The 18,549-nt window shown below is 37.2% G+C and overlaps 3 protein-coding genes across 4 annotated transcripts in view; 2 read left to right on the top strand and 1 right to left on the bottom strand.

Moving 5' to 3' along the window:
* ush2a (Usher syndrome 2A (autosomal recessive, mild)) overlaps positions 1-1,982 on the top strand; it is a 115,568-nt gene extending 113,586 nt beyond the window's left edge. The window contains 3 exon segments of the mRNA XM_055154316.1: positions 189-257; positions 981-1,160; positions 1,893-1,982. Coding sequence (XP_055010291.1) covers positions 189-257; positions 981-1,160; positions 1,893-1,982 — 339 coding nt within the window.
* Positions 1,983-3,467: 1,485 nt separating this feature from the next.
* On the bottom strand, positions 3,468-11,620 carry kctd3 (potassium channel tetramerization domain containing 3). The gene is made up of 19 exons (XM_020938878.2): positions 11,080-11,620; positions 10,827-10,880; positions 10,580-10,625; positions 10,410-10,483; positions 10,282-10,340; positions 9,843-9,923; positions 9,629-9,775; positions 9,407-9,497; positions 8,916-9,106; positions 8,709-8,824; positions 8,503-8,590; positions 8,299-8,415; positions 8,004-8,174; positions 7,763-7,918; positions 7,596-7,692; positions 7,323-7,516; positions 7,110-7,248; positions 6,508-6,630; positions 3,468-6,126 (listed from the first exon to the last, which is right to left on the bottom strand). Exons 1-19 carry the CDS (start codon positions 11,148-11,150, stop codon positions 5,616-5,618), a joined length of 2,526 nt encoding a protein of 841 aa, XP_020794537.1. The 5' UTR covers positions 11,151-11,620; the 3' UTR covers positions 3,468-5,615.
* A 423-nt stretch (positions 11,621-12,043) lies between these two features.
* LOC110173097 (nuclear receptor-binding protein-like) lies at positions 12,044-18,511 on the top strand. Of its 2 annotated transcripts, XM_020939071.2 has the most exons (18): positions 12,044-12,168; positions 12,642-12,919; positions 13,057-13,179; positions 13,469-13,570; positions 13,706-13,795; positions 13,878-13,918; positions 14,007-14,101; positions 14,194-14,277; positions 14,368-14,426; positions 14,489-14,587; positions 14,672-14,804; positions 14,891-14,981; positions 15,088-15,138; positions 15,355-15,490; positions 15,591-15,644; positions 15,714-15,777; positions 16,837-16,892; positions 17,360-18,511. In XM_020939071.2, the coding sequence occupies exons 2-18, from the start codon at positions 12,686-12,688 to the stop codon at positions 17,417-17,419; spliced, it is 1,572 nt and encodes a 523-aa protein (XP_020794730.1). In that variant the 5' UTR covers positions 12,044-12,168; positions 12,642-12,685; the 3' UTR covers positions 17,420-18,511. The 2 variants fall into 2 exon arrangements, with proteins under 2 accessions (XP_020794730.1, XP_055010488.1); XM_055154513.1 differs by lacking the exons at positions 16,837-16,892; positions 17,360-18,511 and adding an exon at positions 16,209-16,820.
* The last annotated feature ends 38 nt before the right edge of the window (positions 18,512-18,549 follow it).

Genomic DNA, 18,549 nt, shown 5'->3' with positions numbered 1-18,549 from the left:
CATTTGTATTACTCTTCTCCTCTTTCTCTCCTCCATCATCCCTTGTTTTCTTGTCTCAGAGCTCCTGTCCTGAGTTGTGCTCTAAACATTATTCGGGCTCTGTGCTGCTCACTGGTCGATCTACAGTAAGATATTTTTCACTTGTTTCTGTGTGTACCCTAAATGTGGCCTCTATTGTCCCTCTGCAGTTTGACACAGTAGCAGACAGTGTTGAGGTCAGCAACGTTGTACTTAAAAGCTACACTGTGTATTCAGAGGTATGGGAGTGTGTGCATTTGTTTGTGTGGCACTTATGTTTCTGCATGCGCTCTGTGTGCTGTGAGTTGTGACTTTCAACACTACTTTGAAGCATTGGTGGAGTGTGTCTGAAACATATTCTTTATGGAGATATTCCTTTGTCGATAATGTTCCATAAAATTGCATGAAACTTGGCAGTCTCCATGGAGACAAACAGGTGACGCTACCACCATGAATTTGTTGGCAATGAAAATGCCCGTATAAGTTAATAGTTAATAAGTGGCCTGTATTGTGGAACCATCCAGAGAAAGCAATAACATTTTCATTGGACCACCAGATTTACATTTACAATTTTGGGTTGAAAAAAAAATAAAAATTCTGACATTGAGCAATTGCAATTGCATTTTTTATTCAAAATTTTTTAAATCAAGCTTTCTTCAAAGTGCTCATTTTAAAGTCCAGGTGCATTAACATTTGACAAAAGATAAATATGAGCTGCTGCAAATGATTGAAATGCCATTTCACATTATGATAGTACAGGGTTAACAGATTTTATAAACATAATAAGACCCCATGAGTGCTGCATGTTATTGTTGTTTGCGGGGGAGACATTGTACTACGCAAACAATAACCTTAACAATTTGATAATTGTGACGATTCAAACTGAGATTTGATCTGAATGCAATATGTGGTGTATGTATAGTTTTTCCATGTGATCTCAAGTACTCTGTGTTTCCTTTTAGGCTCTATCGGACACAAAGATCAGTACAATGCCAGTGCTGCGTGTGCCCAGCCAAACAGACCTCGATCCGGCTTACTCCCAGCATTCCTTGCACCGCAGCGTGAGCCAGCTGATTGACAGGAAATCACTAATGATGGAGGAAGGAAGCTGGGACAACCCCCTAGGTCAGGATTCAGGACTGGTAAGGACCAAAGACGCTGTATTTGACAATATTCCAAGTAGACTGTATTATTGCTAATAGGGAATTTGTAATACTGTACCAAGGACAACTACAGCTCAGTTCTTGTTATCTTGCCTACGTCATCAGCAGTTATAATACTCCCTACAATAGAAGCAAAGCCTGACTTGAATACAATTCTTCCACTATGTGCTTGTACTTATGGTAAATAAACATCTCAAGTCTCCTGTCTCTCTTTACAAGTACTTAAGTTATTCTACATTGTTAAGCACTTTAAGCTATTGACTTTATAGCTTATTGAAAGTCAAAATGATACTGTACTGCCATGGTCTATCTATTCCTTCTGTTTTTCATTACATTTTGTACCATTAGAGTAACATCCAAATTTAACATTGTTGCAAATTACAGCTGTCCTTCAGTCATTTTATTTTTATAGTGAGTCATCCAGGCCAAGGACTGAACCAATACCACAGTCTACTTTCAGCTTCGATGCAGTGTTTTCACAAAATAGAAAAATGAACCTGTCAGAAAGTTGCTATTTTACATCTGTCTTATGCATTATAGCCTAGAGGACAAAACATGCAATCACCCACCAATTATAAATGACTTAACTTTTGGTTGTTTCAGGGACTATGGGTTAATTCTGTGTACTTTTTATGTTATTCAAACCAATGGTATTTGTTACAATAATAAACACTTTTTGTGATAATTAAAAACATGTATTATTACTTTCAGTACGTGGAAGAGGAAGAATTTGGAGATGCCGCCAAGACCATGAGCTCAGTCAAAAATGAGCACACTGTGTTCACAGATACACACCTCTGAGACAATACGGCAACCAGGGAAACACAATATCTCACTGTAAAGCAACAACTATAGAGAAATATGTTTAGTTTAGCACGTAAAGAGCAGCTTATCAACAAATGCACTGCAGATGTAGTTAAAACCGCACAGAATTGTTGTGAGTGTGAATAGGGCTACCAGTATTTATTTTTAAAAGCACTGTCAACATTGTACAATTAATGGTAGTTGTTTGTGTTTTAGTGAGTTATGTACAAACTTCTTAAATATCCAGTGCATATAGCAGTAGCTCCAGATAGTTTAAGACTTATTTATTACGAGAGATCTTTGTAATTGTGCACAATTGAATTACCGTACATGAAGTTCTGGCCTTGTTAATGTTTAAATAATGTCTAAAATGCCAAATAATGTTACTGTCTTAAATGTGGCTGGGAACTCTGAATGTGCTGTCTTGTTTAGTATTTTGTGGAGATGCTGAATATTTGGCCATTCAATAGTGAACTTTGAGTTAGAGTGTTTATGTGGTCATGTGTCTACTGTAAGTAAAAAGTGTTTAGTTGAGTTACTGGTGTAGGATTGTCTGTATTTGAATGAACTGAAAGATTTTTTGGTCAATTTAACAGAGAAAAATTGTTCGATTTATTTGTACATTAGCATTTTGTATGTTTCTCTGCACAAATAATTGCAGTTTTTTTTTACTTTGGCAGTATTATGTATTAATGTTAAGTGCTGTCTACAGTTACTGAACTGAATAATCTTATTATTTTGAATATAAATAATGACAATTGGTCATGCAGTTTACACATTCTGTATTATGTCTTTATTTGTTTTTGCTTTTTTTTTCAGTAATTTTTTTTGTATTAGTAATAATAGGAATACAATACTAAAGTTAAATCATATATTCTTATTATATGATACCCTGGTTGGCTGAAAATTATATGAATTTCAATGGCTTTATTTTTGTAACAGAAATAGTAACATCTTACCAAAAAGGTTCATAAAATGAGCAACAGTTAGATTTGAGGGGACGTATTTGTGCTGAGTAGGTGAATCCAGCGTACCGCTGTTGTACTGTATACACCAGCATCTCCGTCAAAACTCTGCAGCAGTAATTTGGTTTTGCGGTCCTGTCCCTTAAGGGGGCATCAAGGCAAGTTTGAAATTAACAAAGTGGCAGAAACAACAGTGCCCTCGCTCAAGGACAGCAGTGTGACAAGGGCACTTCTCTGCATCCATAGCCACATTCACAGCCACATTCACAGCTATTGTCAGGCTCTGAGGGAGGCACCACTTGTGAAAAGAGACTTTGTGAAGTGATTGTAAGGGACAGTATGGCCCTGAGCTACACACACACACGCACACACACTTTTATTAAACTCATAAATCACTTGGACGACAGACGCTGTCTCAGAGCAGACTGTCTGAGCGAGAAGGTTAGTCAAATGAACGCAAAAACTCACTTAACTACACGCTTTTATTGAATTCAGAGCCATACAATGTAATAGTGTCAATAATAATAAGCATGTTTAGTTATTTAGTGTTTTATTATATCGACATGCACCATATCTTATTAAAGGCCATGGTTTACTTGAGTGGCATGATCAATAACAATGATGACAGTAACATATTCAGTTTAGACAAATGGTAAACAATGTTATTTGTAGAGTTATACATAATAACAGTAACAGTACCAACAATGTAGGCAGCTTTATGATGCCTTTCTTTTAGCTCACGAGCGTCTGGCATAAATGTAATGTAAACACAGCCAGAGTAACAGAGATGACCGAGAAACACGTGCAAAACAAATCTGCAGAAAATATACATTATAATATTTTATAGAAAATAAACATTACCTTTATACTGGGTATTAATAGTGCTAGTGCAAATATGATTAGGTCCATTAGCATGTTACTGAAAGCAGAACAAAGCATTACATTAGTCATATTAATGCAGTTTACATATACAAGGTGCATCTTTGTGCTGGCAGGCAAGTACCAAATTGTTCAATCACCTGAAAATAAACTCGAAATATATTTATAGTCATATAACATTTTCAATATACATATTCTATTTTGGTAAGCACAGCAATATTATAAATGACAGTTTAAATAAATAAAGCTAATTAAGCTAAAATATAAACTAATGTTTCAGTCTGTTTCGGCCTCATTTTCTGCATCAAATATATTGTTTCCTTACTGGCAAAACTGTTAAAAGGATTGAGTATAACACCCACCAGAAAATAATTAATAGTAATGGTATTAAAACAGTTTTAAACTACACTTTACACAATCTAAGAGTTAATGTTAAATATAACAAATAACTCTAGGTTCATTTATCAGCTTGTTTCCTCTTCTTCAGTCTTTGGTCACACTCACTAACTTCACTACAGGCAATATAAGGCACTCAAAGTGAAACAAAAATGCATTTAACAATAAAAACTAAATAATAGGTACCGTAAAGAGTCTCAAAACGCATTTCACCCTCAAACTACGGCATCTCAAAAGGCACAAACTTATTTACAAAAGCAACAGGACGGATTAATTAGATCAGTCATGAAAATGAATTGCTGGTCCCATAAATATTAGTATGTTTATCTATGCAATACATGATATTTACTTCATAGTGTTACTTTTGTCACACAAACAAATGCAACTAAGCTTTTGATTAAAATAAACTATCACCAGTCAAGAAAATGATAGTGCTCCAATTCCTAGTTACTTAGAATTCCTAGTAATAGCCAACAGGACTTCAGATCACATGGTTCAATTCAAGTAGCTGCCAGGGCACACCAATCTGTCCTTAAGGCTCAACATAAAGAAAACAGCACCCACAAAACCCTGACCAAAGGTCTCCTCTCTTTAAAGCTTTGCCTCAACATCTGCTATCAGGCCCACATCTCCACAGAGACACCAAAAGTAAACATCAACTCAAATGGGAAAAGCTCCAGTTTCAGGACACAGCAACAAGTTAGAAAAGCTAAAAGAAAAAACAACAAACATGCATTCCAGCAGTGAGTCGTTCTTGGACTAAAGACAGGCTTCATCACATCAATGGCTACATTATTAGATGTTAATTTGTAAGTAGCAACAGTGTTCTAAATGAAAGCTGTAATTTGTCAGATACTAAAATACCATGTAGTGATAGGGTCTTATTATGAATAAGACCTAGTTTACACCTCCACAAACATGTCCTGAAATTCATGGGATTCTTGTTATTTAGTAATTCATATTTCAGTCTTCTCATAATAGCTAATGCTGTATGTAAAAGGCGCCTTTGAACTTAATATTGATTTTTAAAACATGCATTGTAAAAATAATTGCAGTTGCAATATTATATAATTATAGTATTGCTCTAAAGTATTTTTTTAATTGTTAAGACCTAAGTTACATGCTGTCTGTAGCTCAGTGATCAGAGCTGCAGCATGTCCCACCTCTCACAGCTTTATGAATGTCTCTTGCTCTCCATCATTTCCTTATGAGTCCTATCAAATACACTCTATGGCTGAAAAACATATTCTATAAACTGCAAGATGGAACATATTAACATACTAAGGTAAGTAAATTACCTTTCAAACTCAGGTGTTAGACTGAAATAAACAGATTATGTGTAAAACATTAGTGTTATTTATACCTAAAATGCATCCTGTACACAGTGTGGCTACAGACTGCTGTCTGGGTTGGGTGGGTCTGAGGGCATTTTTCGGTGCCGTGGCGATGTGGATGAGCTCAGTTTTGTTGGTGAAGGAGATGCGGTGCCGGACGAATCGCTGCCCCCTGCCTCTGGAGCTGATGGGACGGGGGACAGCTGAGGGACTGGGGGGGCCTTCTTCCTCCCCAGAAACCCCCCCTCTAACACCCCTCTCTTCTTGGTGCTGCTCTCAGCTTTAGCAACGTCACTCCCCGATGCCACTGTCTCCTCCTCGGTGGGCGGGGCCAACACTTTACGGCGCACATCTCCTCCAAACACAGGGCTGTCCGGAAGTTGTCTTGGAGACTCTTGGCTGTTTTTATTTAGACTAGAGCCCCGAGAAGCCCAGAGCTCCGTATGAGAGGGCCTCCGCTCACCATCCTCTGCCCCAAACTCACAAAGGGACCGGCGACCATCAGCCAGACACGACTGAGCTGCACCGTCCAGGACTCCACGACTCAGGCTGAAGTCTTGGAATTCTCTGTTTACAGAAAAAGATGTTATTAAATCCAACAGCAAAGGAGGATGTAATGACTAAAACTGAAAATATAATTATTGTTTTGGAGATTATCCAGAATACAGCCTACAAGAAAATAATAACCAAAGATAACATGAAATAAAAAATCTAACTTGCTGAGTGTAACCTTCCAAACATGGACATAACTTTATACTTCTGCACTTTTGTGGTTATTTTCATGGTTCGTTCATTTTTTGCGTTATACTTTTAGCACATTCTGGATTGCTAAAATGTAGTCTAATAATCTTTAATAATCCAAAAGACTACTGCTATCACCCACCCCTAACTGAACTGAATTACTTTTTATGTTTTTATTTGTGTACAATACTGATGAGCAAGTGTTACCGGTAACTGTTGAAGGACTCTGTTCGTCTGGCGCGTGCTAACAGTGGGCTTTCTCTGTACGGTCTCACAGCTCCGTATGTAGCCTGGTTTTCAGGGATCGGCTCCTGAGCATGTAACTGAAGACTGGAGCACGACAGAAGGAGCAATGTAAGAGAAGGAAATAATTAAAGATGACATACAATACTTTTTTTCCCTAATCCTTAGTATTAAATAGACTTTCCATTTTGTTCTTTGTAAAGAGCAAAATTGGCCCTAAGTCAGTTTAAAAACAGAAACTGGTCCCTTGACTTCCTGTTACAAAATGCAGAATTAACCATATTAAACAGTGGATTTTCCTTTATGTGGTTTTGTTGTAAATTTAACATCTGTGAACTTTTTTCAATACCTGCAAGTTAGTAGAAGGAACTGGGCTGGTATAAGGGGTAGGGGAAAACAGATTTTTTTGAATCACTCAAACCTCAAATGCAGGACAATACAGTAAACTAAAGATGAAGGAACCCCATAATAACAAGACATAAAGTAGAAGTTGATTTTGTATTTGCTTCTTTTAAAATATTCCAGAAATTATAAAGCTGATTAAAGCTGATGATAGTTTTCCTGACCTGGAGCAGGAGTCTCTGAGCCGTGTGTGGTGCAGCAGGGACGATGCAGGGCTGATGTTCGGAGTCGCACAACGAGACGTGCTCAGGTCACACTGGTCCAACAACTGTAGCAGCTCCTCCTCCGTGGGACCACCTACATCTGTACAATATAGACTCAATGATATAGTCATATAATTCATGCAGTTTATTTTTGCACAAATAATCAGATTTTACCTTCTTTCTTTTTCTCCTCTCCTTTGTTGGCTGTGTCCATTGCAGTAGTTAAGTCCCACATCTGAATGCTTCCATTGCCGTGTCCCGTAAACAGGTAACGGCGAGGTCGTGACCCCATTCGACTGGAGCCCTCACATTCTCGTACCATGAAACAGGTGATAGTTGTACCATCCACAGACTGAATTTCACAGATCCTAAAGAACGCAATTATTAAACATCACTGTGCAGTAGCGTATTAGTGTTTGCATATTAGGTGAAACAAATCATCAATACCTTTTTCCTGTGGATGAAAGCCTCACAAAGAGTTTGTTGGTAATGGGGATGACCTTCTGAATAAAAACCTGTTGGTCATCTCTTTCCCCAAATGGACCTTTGAGGATAAACCACAACAGTCATTAGATTCTGTTCATTTTGTGATTTTTTTTTTTCATATCTCTTACCAATATCATTCCCAGAGCAGTAGCTGCCATGGCTCTCAGTCTCCTCCAGAGAGAGTATTTTAAATGAGGCCAGAGGCGTGGAGCCCGGCTGGGTTGAGATCATGCCTCTGAAGCGGGTCACGGTCCACGTCCGAACATGGTTATTATCTGCACACACTACAGCAAAAACACAATACAATCCATATTAATATACAATGTGAACACAGTTTATGTATTTTATAGGGTGAGTAGCCTGGCTTACCAGACACCAGGTGTTTTTCTGACAGCATGATCTTGGTGACTGGGCTCCTGTGCACAGTAAAGGTCTGAAAGAGCTGAGGTCCAGAGCCGACGGTCTCTGGGTGCTGCACAATCACCCTCACGGCGCCACTGCTCGTCCCGTAGGCAATCTCTATCCAGTTTCCACTCACGCCTGAAAAATTAAGAGTTTTGCCAATTTTATAGAACAGAATGAACATAACAAAAGGATGGCCTTAGAGATTTATAGCCACTACTGGTCAAAAGTCACAAAATGTAGTTGTAATTAATATATTTACTGGTTTTTGGCGTTAGATAGACAGACAGAGCGGTGATAGCATCATTTGAGGCGTCATGATAAAGCTCCGTCACAAGAAGATCATTGTCCTTCATCCTCAAAGGAAACTTCTGCATGTCTGAAAAAGTACAAAATATAAATCTAAAACCAACTCAAAAATATCAGCTTTTTTAATGAATCCATAATTTGAATATGTGTCTAATACCTATGTAGTAAATCGAGCCATTGTTGCAACCCAGCAGTAGAAATGAACCTGCAGTATCACAGCTAGTGATTGGAACAACATCTTGAACCTAAAAATAAAACAGATCAATATACAATAAACACTACATAGTACTACATTATTGCTGAAACAGAGTTGTAACACATGTTTCATTCCCTCCTCCAATGACAAGAGGCTTTGTGTGGTACCTGCCAGTGCTGTGTGACTGCATTCCACACCCCGACCTTCCCCGTGTGGCTCGTGGCTACCAGTTGATTCCCAATGAAGAACAGATCATCTACAGGTACGCCCAAACTAAAGACACCTCCAATGGAAAAAACACAATGGTTCAATAGTTTTGGAATGTGATTCATGTATTATTTCAAATTTATGTGAAGGCGCTGATTTTGTTTTACCAATCTCATTCCCGCTCCCACCATCTTGGATGCTCCAGAGGATGATGCTGCTTCCTGAAGCGGCTGCCACCATCTTGTCCTTGTCTCCATGGGGACCACCCACCACTTTGGCATTTAGTGCAATACGCTCAATGGTCCATTCAAGGTAAGGGGATGAAAATATCTGCTGCCATCCCGAAGACTCTTTAATTCTGTTGTTAAGATATTAACATTATTATTATTATATCTATTATTCATTTATTAGTGTAACAACAGTAATAGTCTTTTAACAATGCAACCAGAAAACAAGAGTCTGACAAAATGAATCAAGGCATCACTAGCACATCAACATTATACTTATTTTAACTATAGATGTAATTAATTGTGTTTATGAAAATGTTCAATATTTCATTAATCAAATAAATTTTAAAGAATAATATAATAAAGACATATAAAGAAATATTAGCCGAGAGCATCCCCCTATAACACAGAGAACAACTTTGCAGAGATACCTGTAGCAAATGACAAAGTGTGCATATGCAGCTACAATCCAGTTGTGATGTCCGGCTACAATCAAGACCTTTCTGGGATCAACTACAGGACCTACACAATAAAAAGAAAGAAGATATTATAATTATTATTATTATTACATTAAATGTACCTCCCATGGAGTCTTAACAGTGTAATAATGAATATTTCTGCTTTTTGCTTTTGGGCTGGGAATTTCAGCTAACCTAGTGAGAGGACATCCTCTGTTCCTGCGACCCCCGTCAGAGTGGGATGAGGCATTGGCCCAATGCGAGCAAACCCTTCAGCTCCACTTGGTCCAGGACGTTCCTCAGAGGTGGCCGAGGCAGCACTGCACTTGCGTGCAGGAATGGCTGTTAGGGAAAAAATGAGATCACATGTTACACAAATCAAATCAAGTTTGTTTTCAGTTGTTTTTACCTGGAGGGGGTAGGTAACCATGAAAAAGAACACTGCCACAGGACGAGCGGTCCAACTCCTCACACAACTGCAGACGTCGAACTTAATAACAATAATAAACACAAATACAAAACATTAATTAATTTGTAATTGTAATTTTAGTGACCTTATCACGATATATTTGTGTGATATTAATAGCAATTGTTCACAAGTTGAACTCCCACTATAGGTGCATAGACAATGAAGGGGAATTTCAAACAAGGAAGTACAACCACATGGAAGTAACAGCATTTAACCCTTGTCAAACAGCAGACCAGCTGTGAGTCAACATCTTACTTTCACACAGTACCACAACAGTAAATTTAACAGGTAACAGCCAAGAACTCCAGGAGGATTACGCTACCATTCTATTAAATGTTTTTAATACAACAAGTATTAATATTGTATTAAACATACATACCTAATGGTGTTATGCCATAAAATTCTGCCTCATGTCTCAAAATACTGATGTTAACTCCCCTGTAAAAACATGGATTTATTGTTTGGATGTTTGTCTTTTTCTTTCCACAAGCTCAAATGACACCTTACCTTAAGTCCAGTTCTTTGGTTCGAAGAAAATTCAGAATAGGTGCAAAAGCTGTAGGATCCCTGTCAATAAAGATCTAAAAAAAATGTAGTTAGTACTTTGTCTTGTGATCTGGTGGGGTTTTTTTTTCATATAATAATACAAATGATAGAAAATAAAAAACAGTACTTACAGCTCCAGTTTCATCCCGAAGAGTGGATATCCTTCCACTTAGTAAACTACAATAAAACAACTCATTATTGTTCTGTCTGTCCGTTCATCTTTGTGCAGATACTTAGTACACATGAGATATTTATTAGCTATTTAATGTGAATAGTATTCTTTACTAATATTGTTGTAAATTATTTCACATATTCCAGATCAGACGGATTGTTAAAAACTTGTGAGGTGTGCACGATTTGCATTTTATGTGAATTTACCTTGAAAAGAAAGAGTCTGGTATCCACATCAAAGTTTGTCTCGAAGTGCAAAACCTACAGAGAAATGAGATACAAATCAGTACATTATCTGTATGTGTACAAAACGATGAATCATAGTTTTGTCAATGCATTAGTCTGATGCACAAAATTACATGAGTAAATCCTATAGGTTAAGAGTTACATAACATATCGCATGGTTCATTCACTGTTATGATGGCTGTCACAAATTTTTATTATGAATTTTTACGCTGACCTGGTCCCACCGACGTTCAACTGTATAATATCGCCCATCGCCGTGGATAAAATGTCTTCATTTGTGGCCATGATAGCAAATTCACTGATGTTTTGAGATGCTAGCTTGCTAATGTTTTGCTCGGCTGTCGTACAGAGCTGATGCCCAGTGTCCTGCCTCACGACCCTGCGCCGTCCTGTCTCCGCTGGAAAACCCGTTATTCACTGTTTACGCACAGGGCCTGGCGTCTTTAGGCTCCCCACTGAGGGGGACACATGCTTCTGTTGATCAAAAACAAATATACACATCAAAATATGTTCAAGCAAGCGGATTAGTACGTTTACATCATTGCTCTTCCAAGAAAATTGCGAATATCGTCCGCTCTCAGTTTTAGCAATGTGAAACAGTTGTGAGGGAAGCAGACATAGTAAAGATAGTTAAGTAAAATAACTTCCGGTGTTGCGATAGATAAATAGAAGATAAATAGATAAACATAAAAACAGTAGGTTGATATTAAACTGTGAATTCAGCAATGTGGCTCTAGATATATACGTTTAAATCAATGTAAATGAGTAAAATTACATCGCTAATAAGGTTATGTAAAATGGTCTATTGTCTGGAACTGTAACAAGATAGTTCAATATCTTAACTTCCGGTGTGGCGCACGGTCATAAACACTGAATAATTATTATCATATTTCAATTACCAAAATAGCCTGAAGATAATCAAATTTATCTTAGCTATAAAACTATTGTCATAAATGTAAGCCTACTCATTTTTTTTCCACTTCATTTGTCAAATTAGAGGTCATTTTAAGATTAGACGTCTTATTGTACAATGCATTATTTCACTAGATTTTTTTTAGATACACAGGGCTTTATTTTAATACTATAAAGCAGATATAAACATATATTAACCTGTGTTTGGCAATTGTCTTTATTGAATTTATCTTGACATTGCGTTTTTCTTGCGCAAGTCCGACTACCCAAAAGCCTCTCGCCCCTCCCACCCCTGATCGAGAGAAAGAGACTGGAAAACTAAAAATCTACACTTTCTCTGCTATGTTTTTTAAAAACAAGCAAAGACTGGTGCAATGCTTCTGTGTAAACGGTAACCTCTTCTTTTTTCATGCGAAACTTTCTCTAAAATGCCACTTTTAAGTAGCTCGTTAGCTCGCAAAGTTAGCAAAAGACTACAAGACTGAACATGCTAATGTCGGTAATTATACACACCTTTTAAAGTCTTGTATGGTAGTTAGTTCACTTGTATATTTCATAACATTTTTACAGCTTAAACTCGCCTTATAATCGTTTGAAAAGCTAGCTGTATCTTGTTAATAACCACTTATATGTGCTAGTTTGCCTATGACTTCTAACACTATTTCTATAAGATGACATACACTTTAGCTATCATGTTGTGTGTTTTTGCTGACATAAGAAAATGCAAATACCTTTATTTAGCTTAAATATTCTTTACAGACCAAGCTGTAGCTTAGCATTCTGCTCTCATGTAAGATAATGTTAAAGAGTAAGTAGCCCAGAAAGAGAGAGGGAGACATTAACACCACTTGTTGCCATTTGCAGCTCACTAAAACATAGAGCAACACAGGCCTTCAAGTGCTGTCATCATGTCAGAAACAGAGGAAAAAGGAGGGCCACCTGCTGAGGTCAATGCAGGGGACAGTGCTCTGGGACCCGTGCCCAGTACCACTCAGCAGCAGCAGCAGCAGGGTGGCATGTCTGTGACTTCTCCTGTGGCCCTTCCTGCCACCACTGTCACCGAGGACGAAGATGAGAGTGAAGACGAGTCCTATATCCTGGAGGAGAGTCCCTGTGGCCGCTGGCAGAAACGCAAAGAGGAGGTAGGACAATGTTTTGGGGGTGGATGATATTTACAAAAAATATCTTGACATTATTAGTAGTAGCATTAACATTGTATATTGGGGTTTTAATGTTCTTTGTTAAAAGTATGTTAAAAAAGACTTGATCTGTTTTGTAGGTGAATCAGCGTAATGTTCCTGGAATAGATGCTGCTTATTTGGCCATGGACACAGAGGAGGGGGTTGAAGTGGTTTGGAATGAAGTCATGTTTTCAGAAAGGAAAAACTTCAAAATTTTGGAGGTGAGGTCAAATGTTTGCTTACTGCATATAAAGTTACAAATAATTCTTTACTTTTAAAAAATGCTATTTATTGTGATCATTGAACACATTCTAATAATATGCCGACCCTTTTCTAGGTGTGTTCAGTGCATGATTATAAATGAGGTCATCTTTATTGTAAACCTGAGTGTGGCTTTGTTTATGCCATAGTGCTACCAAAGTGGCAACATTGTACAACTGACAACTGGGTACTGTATTATGCCCAATACAGCTTCTTACTTGTAACCTGTTTTGTCATATCAAATTTCAGGAGAAGGTGAAAGCGGTGTTTGATAACCTGATCCATTTGGAACATGCAAACATTGTCAAGTTTCACAAGTACTGGGCTGACACAAAGGAGAACAGAGCTAGGGTGAGTCTGAGGGCTCAGGCTATTCATTCTGCCTTTAATTTGGAGCCATATTTAAGGATTAAATTTAACAATTTAGTTTGTGAAAATGTGTCTGAATAATGTAGCATTGACTGGACTATCATTATTTGTTGTCAGGTAATTTTCATCACTGAATATATGTCTTCTGGGAGTTTGAAGCAGTTTTTAAAGAAAACAAAAAAGAATCATAAGACCATGAATGAAAAGGTGCGCTGTCATTATTACTCACACATCTCACACATTTTGTTGGCTGTTTGTGGTTTACCTTTTACATATTCACAATGCACAGGCTTGGAAGCGATGGTGCACTCAGATTCTGTCTGCTCTTTGGTCAGTTTCATGAACATGAAATAAACTGTTCAATTTTCAAGAGGAAATGAACTTACTCTTTTTACTCTCTTACTTCTCTTCCCTGTAGTTATCTCCATTCCTGTGACCCTCCCATCATCCATGGCAACCTCACGTGCGATACTATCTTTATCCAGCACAACGGGCTCATTAAGATTGGATCAGGTGCGTACAGTTTCTGGGCTCCGTTGCTTGAGGCACAACATATAAAAGGACATGAAATATATGTGTTAATATTTACACACCTGTCTTTATAGTTGCCCCAGATACCATTAACAACAATGTGAAAACCTGTTATGAGGAAAAGAAAAACCTGCACTTCTTTGCACCAGAATATGGAGGTAAAGCTCTCTCACAGTTATTATGATTATTATGTAATGAACATATGTTTGACAGAAATATATTCCTTATATGTTTATGTTTTGCTGCAGCTGTAGATGATGTCTCTACCGCAGTGGACATTTATTCTTTTGGCATGTGTGCCTTAGAGGTAAAGTTTATTTTACTGAAATGTTATTTTTATGCATTATACATAAATATTGCACATTACAGATGGCCCTGTTGGAGATTCAGGGAAATGGAGACTCCTCATATGTGTCTCAGGAGGCTATTAATAATGCTATACAGTTACTAGAGGACCCATTACAGAGAGTAAGACAAATTAACTGCAATTTGTTTGAATTCACAATTCACTATTTTGAAACTAAATTGAGGATTTTTGATACATTTTTATAGGAGCTAATTCAAAAGTGCCTTGAGTGTGACCCGACCACACGACCTACAGCCAAAGAACTACTTTTTAATCAGGCCCTGTTTGAAGTGCCTCTGCTGAAGTTGTTGGCCGCACATTGCATTGTTAGTCACCAACGTAAGTTTTCATCCCCAAACACACAATTTGTATAAATGCTTTTGTTTATTCTTCTTCATTTTGGACTTCTGAACACTGTGTTGCAGATGTCATCCCAGAAAATGCTCTGCAGGAGCTTACTAAGAACCTGGATCCAAACCTTGTGATTGCGGAGACAAAAGAGGATGTACAGCTAAAGTATGTAGTTCACTAGGCTAACGCTGAAGAGATTCCCTTGATTTAGAAACTTTTTCTGTTCCATAGAAAGTAATACACAAAGTACTAAAATATCTGCTGTATGTAGGTTTTCACAATTCCCTGCACTGGAGCTTGATAAGTTTCTTGAAGATGTGAGGTAAGAGTTAAACCAACATATTCACCATGAACTGAAGTTAGTTTAGGCTCACAGCTTATTTACTGTTAAGTACCACAAGGGGGCAGCATTGGACTACTGGTGAACTCATTTGCTTCGTTATGCAATGCTGATGTTTGCGTTATTATTGTATGATCAGTTATGTAAATTGTTTTAAATTGCTGTGCTAATTTTTTTAAACTATAATAATTTTAATAGGAATGGGATCTATCCGATGATTGCATTTGGTCTGCCATGCCCTCAGCAGCCTCAGAAAGAGACCATCAAATCTCCAGTCATCATTCCTTTGGTCAAATCACCGACTCCTGAACCTACAGAGCTTGAGATGAGACGGGTAATTTGAGAATTTGATTTGACATACAGTTATATATGCAAATACATAAATGACTTAATTTAGTAATATGTTTTATTCTTAACCCAAAATAAACTTTTAGGTTATTCAGATGCAGTGTAATATTGAACCAAACGAAGATGGAGGAAAGTATCATGTAAGTGTGCATCATCAGTATAAAATGTTTAAACTTTGCCATATTTAACACTGTTTTTGCTTCTTTTAGCTAACATTGCTGCTGAAATTTGAAGACAAACTTAATAGACATCTAAGCTGTGACATGTTACCTCGTAAGTACTTTTTCATGTGGTAAATTGTTAAATTGCTTGACTGAAATATGGGATTAAATAGTTTAAATGTCAAACATTATGCGTTCCTCAACCTCTGAGGCACCTTTGAAAATGAAACTCGGTATGGCATCACTATTTACTGTATGTCATGCAGTACTATATTGGGAATAGAAATGTGCCTGTTGACGTGTTGTGTTTTAACTATTTTAATATTTAACAGACAAAATTTTAACATAGTCAAGTAGTCTGACTACAAGTGTTACTGCAAAAGTTTTCATTATTATAAGGTCCTGGCCACTATAGCTCCTTATCAGGCACCCTCTTCTCTACATAATTAATAAAAAACTACAACATGTTTACAATCTGTAAACAAAATAAACCAAACAGACTGATCGAATGCATGTTGATTTAATGTGCACATGCGCACACAGGTATGGCTGGGAGGTCTCATGTTGCAGGCGTCTGGGGAATGCCCGGCCTCTGGATAGCTGCAGCTGACAGCTGTCACCTCGTGTGTCAATATCTGACCATCTTTTCTCAGGCTTTCAACCCCCTGTCTCTACGCTCACTCACACAAGCACACACTACCACAGCCCAGCACCCTACTGTATCTAATGTCGAATAGACTAAGTTCTACACATACAGTGTGTGAGTGCACAAAAGGAATTTACAGAATCATGTACATCTACACAGATTTTGAATGTCCAAAGCCTTTGTTGATGATACAATCTTTCATTCAGTCAAACAGAAGAATGCACCGCATGCCTAACTGCATTAGCTGTAAGCCGTTAATGTGAAATCTCCAAATAAATTACTCCGAAACATGCTTCAACACATCATGGTTATTTTAGAAGTGAGCAAGTTTAAACAGATTTCCCTGGCAATCTAATCTCTCGTGTAAACAATGCTGAATTACTTTGTAATGTAGCTCAGTAAACCAGTGCAGTTCTTCTATATTTAGTATGTAAACATATGTCTTAATGGAGTCTTGCATAACACATCATCGTGTAAAGTGCTATAAGTAGGTCCTCAGTGGTGCTTCTCTCTGGTGTGTTTCAGATGAGGGTGTTGGAGAGTTGACGCTGGAGCTGGTGCAACTGGGCTTCATCAGTGAGGTGGGTGTTTGAGATCAGACCTATGAGCTGCACTTCCTGCAGTCCTAGGGTTGAGAATGGATAAAAATGTGATGCACAATATGCTTAAGTACTACAATAAAAATATTATTATGAATTATTGTAATATTTTAAAATACTGCTTAACATAATAGTTTTCAATAAATTCTGTTATATTAAAAGGAAAAACATATGTACCATAATTAACTAGTCAAATTTTGTGATAAGAACTTTGGAGTAAAAATCTGAATTTCTTTTTCAAACATGTCTTGGTATTATTGCAATATATTGAGTTTGTTGTGATATTGATCATTGCATTAATCAATACTGCAATATTGATACTTTTGCAATATATTGTGTAACACTGATTCAACCTAAACAATTGAAATTCAAGTTGGATTTGAGTGATTCTTGTAACCAGTGACTATTGAGTAATCACCACTAAAATATGGTTGTATTTTTTTCTACAGATGGACCAAAGTAAAGTAGCATCTCTTCTTGAAGAAACACTGTCTCAAGCTCCTCACTGAAAACTCTTTTGGTCCAGTTATATTTATTTTGTATATACTTTTCCACCAGTTTTTTATCCTTTGGTGCTGTGACCAAAACGTGTTCTCATTGGCCATAAAGAATGTAGCTCCCTCTAGCACAACTTTACTAAAACTGACAATATGTCCATTAGTTCATGTACAATCTACCAAAAATGTGAATACTGCATTTTATTTCAAACTACCATTTTAAATTCCCCACAAAATAAAAAAGGAACAACTTCCAACTGATTATTTGCACAGTAGTAGCTGACATATTTTGGTCAGCTGCGTTGTATGCTATTGAAATGTTGCCTACATTGAAAATTTTAAAAATTAAAATTAATGATTTTTAATAGCGAGGAGTGAATGTTAAAAAATTGATGGTTTCTTTAAAATACTGTGAATCCATTTTTACGTAACGCTTAGGTTTTTTTTTTATAGTTTCCTATAGCTCCGGCTGGTTTTATACCATTTTAATGCTCCATAATGCTGCCTCATGTGACTCTATGAGCTTTTCCCATTAACTTGTTAAAACTGGACATAGATGTTTGTGCATGTTATATTTTCACTTTGTTTACAGGCTCCACAGTCAATGTATTCCTCAGATGCAATTTTGTATTGGTACTTAACAGGGTGGCAGCATTTTTCTTTCTTTTTATGTTTTATATCTTCACTTGTTATGAGCTGGAAAATTCTCTGTAGCACAATATTTTTCCTTTGAGATGGCGTCTTCTATTTTCTGATCTTCCAGACTTGATCCATGTATTATTTCTTTTTATTTGCCAGTTGTGAGTGGTACTGTAATGTGCCTTTTCTTTTATTTGGGGAGAAGGTGAGATTGTGAAACCCAAAGACACTCCTTTGAAACCAGTTTGTTGATTTGAGGGATATCTGTTACTTTATTTTCTGTTACAATTTCTTTCCTAATCTTAAAGATCTTAAAGGATAAGCGGAGTATGGCACTTGGTAAAAAGTATCTTTTTTTTTATCTTCCCTGTTATTTATGACATGAATGTCAGTACTTGACTGTATATTGGGTACTTTCAGACAGTCAGCTATAACTGCTCTTACAAATAAAAGTGTGAAACTGAACTGCACCAGTTGTCGAACTGAATTGTTTAATTTATTCG

This window comes from Boleophthalmus pectinirostris, unplaced genomic scaffold (genome assembly GCF_026225935.1).
Source record: "Boleophthalmus pectinirostris isolate CB_2022bp ecotype Guang Dong unplaced genomic scaffold, ASM2622593v1 HiC_scaffold_19, whole genome shotgun sequence".
In the NCBI taxonomy this organism is placed as follows: Eukaryota; Metazoa; Chordata; class Actinopteri; order Gobiiformes; family Gobiidae; genus Boleophthalmus; species Boleophthalmus pectinirostris.
The sequence above is the reverse complement of the archived record's forward strand: the minus strand, read 5'-3'. Positions and strand labels throughout refer to the sequence as shown.

What these genes read in the sequence shown, in the direction of transcription:
- kctd3 (XM_020938878.2), bottom strand. Translation starts at nt 11,150, where the DNA reads ATGGCCACAAATGAAGACATTTTATCCACGGCGATGGGCGATATTATA. An exon ending in TTATGGCATAACACCATTAG is followed by an intron (nt 9,924 to 10,281) that starts GTATGTATGTTT and finishes ATTGTTATTAAG; the next exon opens with TTCGACGTCTGCAGTTGTGT. An exon ending in TGGTTACCTACCCCCTCCAG is followed by an intron (nt 9,776 to 9,842) that starts GTAAAAACAACT and finishes TTTCCCTAACAG; the next exon opens with CCATTCCTGCACGCAAGTGC.
- LOC110173097 (XM_055154513.1), top strand. Translation starts at nt 12,686, where the DNA reads ATGTCAGAAACAGAGGAAAAAGGAGGGCCACCTGCTGAGGTCAATGCA. An exon ending in ATAAGACCATGAATGAAAAG is followed by an intron (nt 13,796 to 13,877) that starts GTGCGCTGTCAT and finishes CACAATGCACAG; the next exon opens with GCTTGGAAGCGATGGTGCAC. An exon ending in TAGAGGACCCATTACAGAGA is followed by an intron (nt 14,588 to 14,671) that starts GTAAGACAAATT and finishes ACATTTTTATAG; the next exon opens with GAGCTAATTCAAAAGTGCCT.